Source organism: Chaetodon trifascialis, chromosome 10 (genome assembly GCF_039877785.1).
Source record: "Chaetodon trifascialis isolate fChaTrf1 chromosome 10, fChaTrf1.hap1, whole genome shotgun sequence".
Taxonomy (NCBI): domain Eukaryota; kingdom Metazoa; phylum Chordata; class Actinopteri; order Chaetodontiformes; family Chaetodontidae; genus Chaetodon; species Chaetodon trifascialis.
The window spans coordinates 16,244,725-16,259,878 of NC_092065.1; the positions used below are offsets into that span (position 1 = coordinate 16,244,725).

The window sequence follows — 15,154 nt, forward strand, 5'->3', positions numbered from 1 at the left end:
CTTATAAATCATGGAACTTAATGGAAAAAACACAAGCAACCCAAGCTAACCAATCAGACTTCTTGCAGTCCCAGTATAGTAGCCATAACTTGCTCTGACAAGTCATTACATCTTAGGAAGGTCTATTTTTGGAATATCTTGAGCAGCCTAATTTGCGTGCTGCAAACCTACCTGATTTCAAAAATTTCAGTGGTTAATGTCAGAATGCCTGCCATTAAAGATCTCTCCAACTATTGCTGGTTTAATAAGTTAACCTAAAATCAGGTGTAAAAAGTGCATTGTAGAGGAAAGAGTTATTCGGGTATCTTGAGTAGAACAGACATTTTTTCACTTGAGTAAAATATTTCTCAAAAAGGTCACTTCTAAACAAATCCTGTAGAAAAATAGCTTCTTTTTTTTTGAGGTCACAAGTAATTGCATTATTCCATTGAATCCCCCTTCACTGATAAGATTTTCTTGTGTCATTTGCTTTAAGGACTTGTTTTATGTTTGTGATAACACCAGCCTCTTTGTGACATGCTAAAAAGTGGTGTCACGTGGGTGTCATCACTGACATGCCCCTGTAGAAGACTTGGCAGGTCCTGAGTCTGTTCGCTCCAATGGGAACAATAGTTCATCAGTACTCAGTGATTACTAAGTTAAAAAGGCCCAATGGGGATATGGGGAGAGGCAATAGGGCCCCTTAGACAGGAAGTGAATTATCATTTCACCATTGGTGCAGTTTTTAATGTGTAATGTCATCTTTAATGTCATCTTGTTACAGAGCAACTCTGACCAGATTCACATGGTGGCCATTTTCGTCTGATGTCACCCTTAGGGTGGAAAGGGCTTTACTCATGTATTTCACTTTCATGCCATGCACTACAGCTTCATTTTAGAAGGATATGTAATTTTTATTCCACTACATGTACTTGACAGCAGTTACATTGCAGATTTACATTTAATATACAAAACATTTGCTAAGCTTATGCCTTGCAATAGATTAAACCACCTGGCAGTATAGAAAGCAGTTTAAATTGGCTCTATATGCAGCTACAATATTTAAAAGTCGCTTATACATCAGTACATAAGTAATCCCATAACAAAATAACATAACATTCAGCACAATTAGTACTTTTGTGGCTGCTTCTACTTAAGAACAATTTTGAATGTATGACCGTTATTTTTCCATGCCAGTGTTCCTCCTTTTGCTTAAGTAAAGGATCTGAATACTTTTAACAGCACAGCGTTTACTTCGATTTTGGAGTGGGTTTTCCCTTTAAGAAGCGCGAGCATGGTGGCATACGTTTCCCACAATTCCAAGCGGTGTCATTCAGTGCGTCGTCTTTTTCGCAGGAGCGGTGCGTCTGTCGGTTTACTGAGGACTCGAGCGGCTCAGGCCAGCTGATACAGCGAGGAGTGGTTCTGCTGGCGACATGTCTCTGTCATCCACACACAGCTCAGACACGACCAGCCGGAGGAGGAGGCCGGCTGACCATACACGAGGTGAGCGGCTGAAGTTCATGTGCAGCCTGGAGGAATGCAATAAAAACTTTATTTGTTCGTGAACAAACAGCCAGCGCGTTCTCCATTTTAAGCCTGTCAGCGTGCTGTGTTAATGTTTCTAAACGTCATGGCATTGAAGGAATGAGTGCAGACGGTCATCTCGGTGTGGACAGGGCTGCTGACCATCAGACAGTCACGTCGTATTGATTACGACGAGGTTTTCCCCTGCGTGCGCGCGCGCGCGCGTGTGTGTCCATTGTAAAAGTGTACTGGGATATTAGAAATCTCCATTTGTTTGTTTTGGTTTGCCGCAATATGGTTCATGAAAAAGACGCCTCCTATTCAGCCTGTGTCTGCAGCTAATGCTTCCTTGTATTATCGATTAATCTATGAATTTGTTTTTCAATCAGTCAATAAAATATCAGAAAATAGTGAAATACAGATCACCATACTTTCCCACAGTCCACGGTGACATCCTCCGATTGCTTGTTCTGTCCAAGAAATAGTCCAAAACCAAACCAAAACAATAATATGAAGCTGTAAAAACCAACAAATTGTACGGCACACGGGGACTTTTTTTTTTTTGGTCATTTTTTCCCTTTATAACTGACGCAAATGATCAATCGATATAAATACAACAGTTAGTTGATCAGCTAATTGATTAATGGAGTAATAGTTTGAGCTTTAGTTCAGGCTTTCTCCATCCCTCCATTGCTGAAACATATACAATTATAAAATTTCCAAATCTGGAAGAGTCTATAACGTAGGTGAGTGCAAGTCTCTGCATGATGTCCTCACTTCCTGAATTTTCTTTGATTTACGGTTGTCCTAACCTAGGTAATAAGCAGTGAGTCATGAATTGAGCTTGTGCTGTCAGTGAGCAATCACTGACTCTGAGAAGAATCTTTCAAGATTGTGCTTGTTTCAGGAAGCAAACACAAAAACAGAAAGAGGAAACAAAACAAGGCTCTACCCAGCCCAGTGTTCGGGTCCATCGATCGAGCTGTTTCAAAAAGGGAAGTCACAATTATTGTGCTCGCTTGTCCCATGATGCCAATGATTTGTCAGGACTGATTTGTTCATCAAGGCTGATCTCTTGAGAGACAAACCCTTGAAACGAGTGAATGAATAACCCAAGACGTTTTTTAGCCAATACTTAATTGCAGTCATGCCTCTGGTTTTCCCTGCAGAACAAATCTACTGTAGATGTTGTCAGAGGCAGTAATCAGCCCAAGGATAGATCAATGGATACAAATGCTTTTTGCCCGCAAGGGGAGGGTTGTCTTTGCAGCGTATTGTGTCTGTGCCTCAAGACGTTAACAAGTATATGTCTCCAGATTAAAGTTTAAAGTCCTCGAAGCACTGTGAAAGGTTGACGGTTATATGCCCGGGGTCATGTGATGTTGTTCGTGTGATGACAGTTAACTATGCTGGCCAGTACTTTGACTCAGCCTTTCTGACTCAGCTCTGTAAAGAAAGAACTGCAGTGCAGATACAGTCTGTGGCTGACACAAACCAGCATCAAGTCAGTGCACGTGGACATTGTTCTCAAAGACAAAGACCTCCTCAGATCTCTTATTATGTTTCCTTTAAATGTTTAAAGTCCCCCTCAACTCAAAATGCGCTCACATTAAATCTGAGTTTAACACGTATGTGTATGTATTTCACGCAGGAGAATGAGAGGTCGCAGTGAGTTTGGAGGCCAGATGTGGTCCAATATGCAATTTAAATGGCAACTGACTTTAATCCAAAGCGCTTTAAAAAGGTTTTTGCTTATTAGTCACAGACACACACACACACACACACACACACACACACACACACACACACACACACACATCGATGGCAGAGAGATACCAGACAGGGAGATTTGGGTGACAATAGACTTATTTTTGAATAGATTATGAATGTATAGGTTGTTGTTTTATTGAGGGACAATAAGTCAATATAGTTTTAAGAGTTTTTAATGAGGAAATTAAACCTTTTGGTCCAAAAAAAGTACAGTAAACTTGAGATCTGGGTTTTCAGTAGGACACTACTGTTTTCGTACATACCGTCTTTGTGCTTTTCATTAAAAGACTGTATTTCCTGGAATAATTCACGTTGACCAGTATTTCAGCTGCTAATTTACTTTTTGCTTGGTGTTGCAGATCATCCATGGGAGTCTGATCCTCAAGCAGATCACAGTCATGAACAGATCAATGACGGACTGTGCGGAGGTCCACAGCCTAATTTAACAGGCACTCCATCTTTACATCACTCCATATGTCCAACACTGTGCACAACAAAATGCATACCCACACACACATGTGAGTACAGGGCACCAACATATTTAGATATTTTTTGACAGCAGAGTTGATGTCAAACACTTATTGTCCTCTTGTTGCTTGTCATTGCAGGTCCCAACCATCACACCCTCGACGACAGCTGGGTGGAGATCCAAAGCAAGCGAACGATCAGAGCAGAGAACGAAGTGGAGGCTAACAAACTGGTCAACAACTACAGGGTAAGACGTCCAAAGGCAAAGATTTCCCTGCGCAAGTCTTGCAGCACAAAAGGCAGGACGATTCATGCCTCAAACTGTGTGTCTGTGTGTGCGTCAGTTTGGTTTCAGAAAATGGAAGAGCCATGTGACAGAGCGTCCGTTTGAAGTCAGGTCGGAGGTTGTGAAAGAGCTCTACTCTGAGCTGAACGTCATAAAACCACATTCAGGTGCAGGTTATTGTTGAAAGTTAATTCAGGTCTATTACAACTTGGGCCTTAATTTTGTAGGTGCGGCCTCTGCTCACCGAAGTAATCACTGTGATGCAAGAGCACTATAACATAGATACAACAAAATTTGAGGGGGCAAGAAATGATCCATGAGACGGTCATACAGGCCATAAACAGGCCGACAGTTCGGCCAAGCTCCACGTTGTAATAGACCAGCATTATCCCTTATATATAAAGAGATAATAAAATACATGGAGGCAGATTGTTACTGTGGCTGCAGGAGAACATGTCAGCCTTTCACTAAAGATTCTGTCTTCTTGCTGTCAGGTCGTCTCATCACATGTGGAAATGTAGCCTATGTGTTTCTCTTCGGTTGGTGGGTCTGTCTGGCATATTTCCTTATCGGCATACTTATGTTCATCACTATCGCTGGTGTACCATATGGTAGGTTAGCCAATCAACAGAGATTAATGATAACGTTTAAGATCAGATTTTGTCCTCATTCATTTTTTTTTCTCTCACTCTTCAGGCAAGCTTTGCTGGAAGTTGTCCTGGTACTTCCTGTGGCCATTTGGCAAATCAATCCATGAGGTACTGCCTGGGTTCAGTTGATGTTTGGGATGTTCTTCCTGCTGTCTCTTTTCCTCTTTCTGCCAACTGAAATGAGGAAGATGCATAGCAAATTTTGTAGTTTCCTCATCGTCTCTCACTGACTGAAAGCTGAGGTCTTATACCACAAGTGCGCAACACTGCACAATACATACACAGTGTGCGTCTACTCTGTCGCTACTTACATTTTCAGTTTCTCGGTGATGGAGGGCAGAACTGTGAGCAGGTGTTGGGAAATATTTCTCTTTTAATCTGCAACGGTGCTGTTTATTGTATCGCAGTATCATTATAGTAGTACTTTGTATCACACCCCTGTACAGCCACTTCAGTACATTGCTTATATTAGTCGCCTCTGTTGTAAGAATGAGAGTCCTGTTACACTGAGGTACATGGATTTCTAATAGAAATCAGTAGGTGTCATAAGCACATTTTTAAAGCTTCTTCCCGTCCTGCAAATGTCATTTGTGGCATTCATCAAGGTTCAATTTTAGGCCCTGTTTACTTTGTATATCTTCCCATGCAGTGATATTAATAGATATATTATATATAGGATACACAACTGCATCTTCCTGTGAAACCCATTGATCCCGATGTCCTTGTGTCGCTCAGATTTTGACCTGTTGATATTACATGTTAGATGGCATACAGAAAACATCCCACATTTCTGAACTTTCCTTCAAAGTCTTCACTACATATATTAAATGAGTCTGGTCAGACATGGATGTAAACTGCAACTTGGTGTAGTATATGAGGATGTGCTTTGACTTTTGGTCTGGTCCACCAGCCAGAGATGACGCTGTCCTCTGGTTGTGTTTCTCCAGATTGGAAAAACATTGAGGAGATGTTGTGAACAAGCACCCGACTGTGAGTGTAACATAGAGGGAATGGACGATAACTCGCCAGTTCTGCTGCCTTCGCCCACAGAGGTCCCCATCCCAGAGCTGCCAGGACGACCTCTGCGCACTCCCTACTGGGTAACTGTCCTCACTTAAAGTATACATGGATATAATACAGTACCTTTACATATACTGTGTATAACTCATTTCTGCTCCATGGTGATTCAGTCATAGGCTATTTGTTTTGTGGTGTTCTTGTTGTGTAGTATCGTTTCTCCACCTACATTTGGCTGCTGCTGGGATATCCTCCTCTGGTGGTCATCCACTCCCTGGCCTGTTTCTTCTCCTGGATCCTGGTCTTCACCATCCCTGTTTCCAAAATGAATGCACGGACCCTGGCCGTCATTCTTCTCTTGGCTCCTGAGGATGTCTCTGTCTCCACCTGCTCACAGAGGAAGGCAGGAGAGAGATTTAATATTTATCACCCACAGCACATAAACCTGGAGAGATGATTCTTTGATGGTTTTATGCTCATGCACCAGTGTCATTATTATTATTTTGCACTTTGACCCTTAGCATCAAGGCTATGAGACCAGAGCGCTGCTGTGCTGCTACCATGCTGTAAACTGGTACTACTACAAGTACACTGTGGATGGGATCAATGTGTTCGCTGTCAGTATCCTTTACCAGTATATGTGAAGTGTGTGTGTGTCAGTGTGTCATATGAAGACCCGTTGTCATCTTTGACCTCTATCGCAGACCTCCTCCCTCTAGTAATAGTTGCCATGGTAATTGGATATATTGACAGGAAAAACCAGTATGCCAGCTCTGAGGTCAAGTTCGCCATAGCAATCGGTTCCATCATACCTCTGTCTTATTATATTGGTATGGGCATCGCCAGGTGAGCTGCTTTCACACACCTGCACAGTGACTTCAGTGGAAATTAAAGAAATGGACTTTGTGTTGTTGAAAGAGTTACAGATTTGTGCTTCTGATGTTAATCGTCCTCCATTTTGCCGCCTGCAGTATCTCCGCCCAGAGTAACTTTGCTGTGGGTGCAGTGGTGAACGCCAGCTTCGGCTCCATCACAGAGCTGACCTTTTACATCACAGCCCTGCTCAGAGGTCACCAGGCAGCCAAACCGTGTCTGCAGGAGGTCGTCAAAGCAGCGTTGACTGGCACGCTGCTCGGGTGCATCCTCTTCATACCTGTGAGCCAACCTGCTTTTATGTCCCATTTTACAGCTTTTAGCACTGATGAAAAACATTCAAACTCTGAAAACTGGAGGCACATTTAATGAACTTCATTTCAGTCTCTAGACTCAGTAAGGAATCGAGTTAAATCAGTGAATCAGTTACAGCACATGCAGCATGAGTGATGCTCCTCGCTTTGTCTTTTTCTCAGGGCATCTGCATGATAATCGGAGGGCTGAGACACAGCGAGCAAACATTCAACAGTCGCTCGACAGGAGTGAGCTCTGCGCTGCTTTTCATCTCTGTAGGGGGCAAGTAAACCAATACACATGTGCTGTATGCAATCACCCAACTATACATTTTGCAAACACAAAGTTGTTTTCATTAAATAAAAATAGGAACAATTTTCTCTTTCTTAGATTGCAGTTTAGCATCAAACCGGAATTGCAAAAAACAGTGAAGTGCAGAGTTATGTACATACATGTATAATAGAATAAAGTCAGTGGTAGATATGAATAGATACATACAGTATGAACAAAAAGAAATAGAGTGCATGTGTAAATACAAGTAATGGCAAAAGTGAGACATGTACAGAATAAACAGTTGAGGGTATAAATGAAAACCTAGTCAAGATCAGAAAACATCAGATGACTCCAGTTGGCTTCAAATTCACCCACCTTACATTAAACCAGTACTTATTGGTGTTAGAGACCCCTAAGCTCTAATGTACAATATAATGATGATATACAGTATGTGCTACATGTCTAAAAACTACAGATGCAGACAGAGATGTACTCTCTAGTTGTAATGAATGCACAAATGAAATTTAACTCTGATCATGAACATGCCCACCAGGGTGAGCTCTAACATGTGGAGTCATATCTGCCCCATGCATTGACCACATTTACACAAATGCCAGTGAACTCTCCTCTGAGGCCATAGCCATCCCTGCTGGTTTCAGGGATCACACTATAAAGGCTAGAGCTTGAAACACTGAAGTACCAAAAGCTGGGTCAGGGACTGTGCTGCAAAGACCTCATGAATCCTTTTGTAAAGAAAAAAACATTAATGGTGTGTTAAAGCTGCAGTGGGACAGTATGTGCAGTGACAGACGGACATGACACTGTACGTATTCTTGGAAATTTTACAGACTGTGGCTGACAAGCATGCACAGGTGAAAGACTAACCCAAGAGGAGTGTGTGGGAAGGTGCTGTTCAGTGTTCATGTTATGCTGATGTTATATTTTCGTATGCGGACTCCAGGAAGAGTTGTGGCTACCCTGGTAGCAAACATGTTAGTGTCTCCTGAGACCAAAACAAAAGTAGCTACTCAAAATGTTGACGCTTGCGCCACTTGGAGGCAACATGTTATGGATACATTTATTTTCTCTTTTGCAGATACTGTCATCATTGTGTTTGCAACACAATTGTGTCACACTAATCTCCTGTAGATATGAAATAATCCTAAAAAAAAACAACAGCGAGTGGCTATAAAACAGCAAATGTTAGCTGCTTAAGTCAAAAAACTTGTTCCCTACATGCTATGTCAGCGCACCTGGTTTAACACAGATGTTTTTGTAGACACTTGACCCTCAGGAAAGTAATTGTCTGCAGAACAGAAAGTCACATGATATGAGATATTCTACCGATAAAGAGCGTCAATGATCTCAGTGTCGAAGTTCATGCAGCTCCGGCAGTATCACCCTGCCATGAGTCACAGAATCAGCTGTTATTCTATCTCTGTCTGCCAAAGTGGAAATCAAGTGCAATATAAAAGCATTACCAGACTGTAATACACTGATTCATCTGCCTGTCAATGGCAGGTGTGTTTGCCCCCACGCTGTTTTCCAAGGCTTATGGAAATCTGGTGTGCGACGCCTGCACCAATTCCACTGGAGGAAACAGCACGAGCAACAGCAGCGGGCCGTTTGTCTGCCACAACTGCCACTACGAGCTGGTCAGCAGCATGAAGCGGGAGGAACTTTAAACCTCTGAGTCTCTTACTAACAGGCACTTTATAACAAACAGTACACGACTTACATACACTGCAGGATATCTAATGTGATTTTTTTTTTTTTTTTTTTTCAACAGAACAATGGCACACTGTTCCACAACCACGTTGAGTAAGAAACTATGTTTTTCATTTATATACTGACTCATTTTTAGACTTTGGAAAGTCTTTTTAGCTTGTAATAGAGTCCAGTGAGCTGTTATAGCCTCTTTATTTTTCTTCCCTCTCATTCATTGTGGGTGTTCTTGTCATCAGGCCGCTGGTTTACACGGTGTCTGCCCTCTTGCCAGTCGCCTACATCATTGGTCTGATATTCACACTGAAGACGCACTCCCACATTTATGACATCCATGTTGGAGAAGGACAGGGTGAGAGTCTCCCTCTGGCAAATCAGTACTGTACATTACTACGCTGCAGTACACTGAGGGTGCAGTCTTCTAGTGTAATCTCTGTGTTTGTGCAGCGACTGGCCACCATGGAGCTGTGGTCCACTGGTCACGCTGGAGGTCTCTGGTCATCCTCATCATGGCCACCGTGCTGACGTCTGCTTGTGCTGATCTCGTCACCGAGCACATCCAGCCCATACTGAACCAGCCCAACATCTCTCAGGTCAGGACATGCATCTAAGTGCACTCAGATGTTCGTTCTCTGCGGCTGTGCTAACATTTTGCCCTCCTCCAGTATTTTATTGGGGTGACAGTTCTCGCCATGGTCCCTGAGATCCCAGAGATTGTTAACGGGATCCAGTTCGCACTCCAAAACAATATCAGTCTCAGGTAAATCCTGCATTTACTAAAAAGCTTCTTGTTTTAATGAAGCGTTATCTGTATTCTAAAATATTTGTCTTTTCTTCAGCTTGGAGGTGGGAATCTGTATTGCTGTTCAGGTCTGCATGCTACAGATTCCAATTCTGGTCTTATTTAATGCCTTCTATGTAAGACCCCTTTCTTCATTTCCATTAGTGATTCATTCATGCAACGACCTACTGTTTGCTGTTTTATAGTTTCTGTAATCAATCACCATCTCTGTTGTGCATAGGATGTGGGATTTGTGCTGTTATTCAGTGATCTGCACCTGTGGGCCAGTATCTTCAGTCTTATTCTCGTCAACTACATCTTCATGGATGGCAAGTCTGATTATTTTCAGGGTAAGTGACAACATACTGCAGGAGGAGTTGCCACAACAGTCAATTTCATTGTGATTACGAAATATCAACGCTGACTAAAATGTTACTACCATGTACTTCATATAGTTAGCTTTAAGAGTTGATGCATACTAATCCAGTACGGCGGTTTGATAGAAAACCATCTTAGAACATGAGGGATCTCTGCATCGTGTCACCTCATTGACATGTCAGTCTTATGATCAGCATCATTTCCTGTCTTGTTTTCTTTCTCAGGCACGGCTCTGGTGGTCATCTACCTTATTCTCCTGGCTCTGTATTACTTTGCTCCATCTCCAGCAGGCTGCTGACTGTGGTACTGGTGCTTTTAAGTTACCTTTTTTTTAAGGACTCAAAGTGTAAATTTAATACCACTCCCTGTTGACAAGGTTTTAGCCGAACAGGATTATGATGAAATGCTCATGTGTGAATCCTGACATGGGCCTTTCATTAAATATTCTTATGCAGTTTCCAAAACTATACAAAAGACAAAACTGGCTACTTTATTCTCAGGTTGGTACTAATCACTCCTGCGGCTGCAAAGTGTACAGCTTGTAAGTTAACATATTGAACGATGTGTCCATAGACTAATAACTTCCAATGGTTTTTGTAAACTGTGGTGACAGAAAGAAAAGCAGTATTTTTACAATTCAGATGGATATTATGATGTCAAGTATCTGCACTAATGCTATTTTGTTTAAAGGTACTGTTGTAGCACATTTTGTATTCTTTTAAAAAAGGTGCATTTCAGAGTTCATGATAGAGGTGATATTATTTTAATAAACTGGCATCATATAATTGGAAAATGTGGCATGGCTGGCTGTGCTTCACAAGAACAGTGATGATATCTGTCAATACAACATTTTGAAAAACTGGCTGCCCGTGTTTTTATTGTTTGTACAAACAGGAATTACAAAACATCATGTACATTACAGCCGTAATTGCCATTGAGGAGACATTCACCTTCTCTCCCAAGGGATTATGTAAAGTGACATGCACACCATGCCGACATGCAAGAGAGATCATTTTAACATCAAAAATGATGCAAATAGAAAACATCTCAATCTTAAGCAAGGCAGTACATTTACCAAGTCCGAGCATGTGCTGAAGCAGACTGCTGCTTCACAGTAAGATATAGGTAAAGGCCATAACCTGACAAAAAGGAACTGAGGTGGAGTTTTGAACGTGAAAGAGGCATTATGTTACAGTAGGTGTTCGATGAATTAATTAGCTTAATATTGGTTGGATTAGTTGACAGGGAATGTGTGAAATAAAATGCAGTAGTTACTCAAATTCAGAGAGAGGGTTGACAATATAGGAGAAAAAAAAGACGCAAACGCAGCCGGGAGCATTACTACAGTATTTGAGCTTAACAGTCCACAGGAACCGCAAAAGATTTCATTTCATCACTCATCTCAGTGTGCCTAAATCTGGGCTCACAAAAATGAGTCTGATCACAGTATTTAACATCCTGAGTACGCCTTACCGACTCGACCTTGTTACTAGTTACAGAAGTCCCATGCCACTTATTCTTCAAAGTACCACAGCATTACTTCTCCAGGAAAACAAGACCAAAAGTAAAAAAAGGAAGATAATAATAATACAGCCTATGTTACAGTATAAATGGCATTAAAGGCATAAAGTGGGAACTGAAATGACAAGGCAGGTGAAAAAAAAATGCAGCAGCAGATTCTGCTACAATTCAAAGTTCTGTGATACAACAAAAACAGCAGCACACCAATTAAAATAAATAGGTAAAAAATATCTCTGTGGATTTAAGTTTTTCAGCTGCAAGGGGCACCTCCTCATTAACCATGAGCAACAAGGTTCAGCAACAAAAGGCTCATGTGGAAAGCACCGGGCAAGTCGCACGGGGAGAGAAAAGGCTACATATACACAGTTCAGAGGGTCATGAACAAATAAAACTTTAAAAAAAAGACAGGTTAACATAAATATAAAAACAATGCGCGTGACCTTTTGCAAATTCAGAAGGCACCAAATGAATAAATAAAAAAGGCTCGAGAACCGCTGCGGAGTTACAGGTGTGAAAACTCATTTCTGACATCTGTTCTCCAAAAAGAGGAAGAATGATTGAAGAGGCACAAGAAGATTCACAGTGATGCCATGTCGCGGATGTTCTCAAGATCCCATTACAAGGCCTAATGTGAGGGGAACATTTCTCAATTCGAACAGCAGAGTTATGATCGCAGCTCAGGATCAGCACGCAGCCAGGAAGTCCATGAGGCTAAAACAGGATTCAGGAAATTGACCTAATTACATAGTCAGGAGGTTTATCAACAGCGTGCCTATTTCCAGAAAGAATCTAACTGACGAAAGGGAAATTTAAGTTTACACCAGCTCTGTTTGAGTCATATTGGATCTAACTTATGTCACAGTGAGCGTAGCAGCAGCTGACTGAACGTGTGTCAAAGATGGCAGCGGTGTGCGCCGTGATGTCACTTCAGCTACAGAGAAACAAGCTCACAGAAGTAACATTCATTGTGCATATCAACAAGTGGTCTTTGGAACATTTAACTATTCATGCTCATGCTGCTCAAGTTTCTGACAGGGGTATTGATATAGAAAAAAAAAAAAAAACACTTGCACTTGAAAAGAGGAGTGCGCAATATAGTGGATCCAAAACGACGAGAGCGAGTACCCGGGAGTGTAAATCAGGCTTCTGATGGACGTGTGCGAACTCAAATCGGACACATCACATTTCAGAAACCCCATACACTGCGCTTTTTTTCCCACAAACATTTACAGAAGACTAATGTTAAAAGGCATTCAAAGTGGTTTCGTAGCTGTCTGACATCATCAGATATCTCTTTGTCCTCTCAAGAACGTTTTTTGCCAAGCGATCAGCATTTTCAGTCAGTGCCGTCGCATCACGTACCGCTTCCTTCGGTCTCTGTACCTGCGTCTATTTGAGCCGCTGAATTAGTGTGTGTGTCAGTCCCAGGCTGAGCAGCTGAAGGGTGGACAGCTGGGCTACATGAGGGAATGTTTTCAGCAGTTTCTCCCAGGTCAGTTCCAGCAGGCTGGGCACCACCAACCACACTTTGTACAGAGAGCCCGTCCTCCTGTTCCCAGACATGTTGACGACACCGCCATGGACGTACATACAGCCAGCCTGGAGGAGCGGAACAGGAGCACAAATCAAGTCGCTTTGCATAAAACATATTCTCTGGTTTCAGCGAGGACTTGCTGCTTTTCTCTATATCAATGTAAAATGAATATCAATGATTAGTTGAAGCATTATCAAAAATAAAACTGGTGTCTATCTCCATGTAGATGTCTCACCCAAAAGAGAAATCTGCTGATTTAGAGGCAGTCGTGTGCAAATTATATTTAACTAACCGGAGTGACTGCAGCACAGTGGAAGTAGGCTGGCTCTGGCATGACAGCGGGCAGCTTAGACCACTGAAAAGTCTGCAGGTTGATTTTCCACAGGTCGGACAGGATCAGCTCTCCGTTATAGCCCCCGCATATAAACACCTCTGGAGGTAGACACAGAGCGAGATGTGGTGTTAAAAACAAAACATTTCAGACAGGTGTGTCCAGATGACACCATGTGAAATACTCCTTACCATCTTTGACCTGCACACAGCTGTGACACCGGCGGGCAGCAGGATACCCTGACATGACGGTGACAAAAGAAGTAAGTTCAATGCGCAGTCTTCAAATCCATTATTGAGCCAAAAAATAAAAGCTAAAGATGGACCACAAACCTATTTTTTCATGAGGCTTAGTGACTATTTCCTCCCAGTAATTTGTCTCCAAGTTATACGCATGAATCTGAAGACAAATGGAATCAAATAGATCAAATAAATGAATAACACACTGTTTTTCTGTCCGATTTTCTCTGTGTGCTCGTTGTCACCTTGTCCAGGGGATATGACGTCCAGGAAGTCCCACCTCCTAAAATGTATATCCTCTGCCCATCCTGAGCCAGTTCATGTCTGTACCTGTAAAACCATCCATGCTAATGAATATTCTGTGCATTCACCGTCTATCAAACACACTGCATCTGCTGAAACTGTGTCTGCTGCCTGACCTCTCCTCAGGTAGATCTGAGGGTGCATTGTTGGGTTTGAGGTGGCTCCACTCTCTGGTGGTCAGGTCCAGCCTGTGCAGGTCGGTACTGTAAAGGTAGCCCGTTGTCCCACCAAACACATACAGGTAGCCGTTTATGATGGTCATCGCCTGGAAATAGAAAGTGCTGATAGAGGCTTGTTGGTGGAATGAACAACTACATTTAGTAGTCAAAGATTAGATGACGACTTCAGCTGTAAATGTAAAGCAGCCACAGAGGAGACAAACACTGGTACCTGTCCGTAGATCTTGTTGGGTTTCTTCCCTCTGCAGCTGAGCAGGTTCCATCGTTTGTACTGAACATTACAAACATGGACGTCATTGCCGTTGTTTTCACCAAATGGAATCCCAGTGCCACCAAACACAAGCAGGTTGTTGCCGTGTAAAACAGCTGAGAGACAGAGAGATCAACACAATGAGCCTCTTCGACAGCCAATGAGGTTGGCTCAAGTCTCCCCACGGGACGATCTCGCTCACTGGAGCTTTGAATTGCAGCTTCACAAATACAATGCATGAGATAAAATAAAAATCAGCGTTGGCCACTGGTGAATAATGTATTGATACTGAATGGCCTCCCATGTTGTTTGGAGTTCACGTACATGTACATGATGCAAACGCACCTCTAGCCTGAGGGTGATGTGATCCACTTCTCTGCCGTCTGCAGAGGGCAGTGATGGATATCAACAGTTGAAGATGATAACGCACATTGCAGAAGGTAATCTTATGTAGACCAAACATTAAAATTGAGTGAGTGCAAACTAACATTAGGCATTATGTGTTTTTGTTGGAGCGCTGCAGTGTTTCTTGGTGCATTACTGCCACCTGCAGATCAGAGGGATACTGTCAACCACTGAGAGCAGGAACTGATTCCAAAGTCCACACTCACTGACTCTCTGAGGCGCGTTCCCTTTGAGTCAGTGAGGGCTAAATGGCTGTCTCACCGTCAGCGATGCTGCTCTGAAATGTCTGATTAATTTCATTATTCTATATGCAAAGTTTGTGATTCACAGAAATTCTCTAAATCGTTAAAGATCTCAACTTTTCTCCTAGA

General features: G+C 42.3%; 2 protein-coding genes across 3 annotated transcripts in view; one reads left to right on the forward strand and one right to left on the reverse strand.

Annotated features, from left to right (window-relative positions):
- Nucleotides 1-15,154, reverse strand: part of LOC139337058 (kelch domain-containing protein 10-like) — a 76,974-nt gene that overhangs the window by 59,953 nt on the left and 1,867 nt on the right. The window contains exons 4-10 of one of the 2 annotated variants that reach the window (XR_011602518.1): nucleotides 14,340-14,494; nucleotides 14,066-14,214; nucleotides 13,892-13,976; nucleotides 13,740-13,806; nucleotides 13,599-13,646; nucleotides 13,369-13,508; nucleotides 12,854-13,141 (exon numbers count right to left, since the gene is read on the reverse strand). Coding sequence is in view for 1 of the 2 variants with exons in the window: in XM_070971378.1 (XP_070827479.1) it covers nucleotides 12,932-13,141; nucleotides 13,369-13,508; nucleotides 13,599-13,646; nucleotides 13,740-13,806; nucleotides 13,892-13,976; nucleotides 14,066-14,214; nucleotides 14,340-14,494 (854 nt within the window). In the remaining variant the exon portion in view is untranslated. Of the gene's footprint in view, nucleotides 1-11,731; nucleotides 13,142-13,368; nucleotides 13,509-13,598; nucleotides 13,647-13,739; nucleotides 13,807-13,891; nucleotides 13,977-14,065; nucleotides 14,215-14,339; nucleotides 14,495-15,154 lie in introns of those variants that run through there. The other variant, XM_070971378.1, reaches the window with a different exon arrangement.
- Nucleotides 1,311-10,808, forward strand: LOC139337056 (uncharacterized). The gene is made up of 20 exons (XM_070971374.1): nucleotides 1,311-1,485; nucleotides 3,636-3,794; nucleotides 3,885-3,991; nucleotides 4,089-4,197; nucleotides 4,525-4,641; nucleotides 4,727-4,788; nucleotides 5,628-5,780; nucleotides 5,909-6,100; nucleotides 6,219-6,318; nucleotides 6,402-6,543; nucleotides 6,669-6,852; nucleotides 7,047-7,146; nucleotides 8,659-8,792; nucleotides 8,927-8,958; nucleotides 9,102-9,214; nucleotides 9,310-9,455; nucleotides 9,528-9,622; nucleotides 9,702-9,780; nucleotides 9,885-9,993; nucleotides 10,246-10,808. The coding sequence occupies exons 1-20, from the start codon at nucleotides 1,416-1,418 to the stop codon at nucleotides 10,317-10,319; spliced, it is 2,277 nt and encodes a 758-aa protein (XP_070827475.1). The 5' UTR covers nucleotides 1,311-1,415; the 3' UTR covers nucleotides 10,320-10,808.

Bases quoted from the DNA above. Each gene is read 5' to 3' on its own strand.
- LOC139337056 (XM_070971374.1), top strand. From the start codon at position 1,416: ATGTCTCTGTCATCCACACACAGCTCAGACACGACCAGCCGGAGGAGG. The intron at 6,101-6,218 runs GCAGGAGAGAGA...TTTGACCCTTAG, and splicing joins CCACCTGCTCACAGAGGAAG to CATCAAGGCTATGAGACCAG. The intron at 6,853-7,046 runs GTGAGCCAACCT...TCTTTTTCTCAG, and splicing joins GGTGCATCCTCTTCATACCT to GGCATCTGCATGATAATCGG.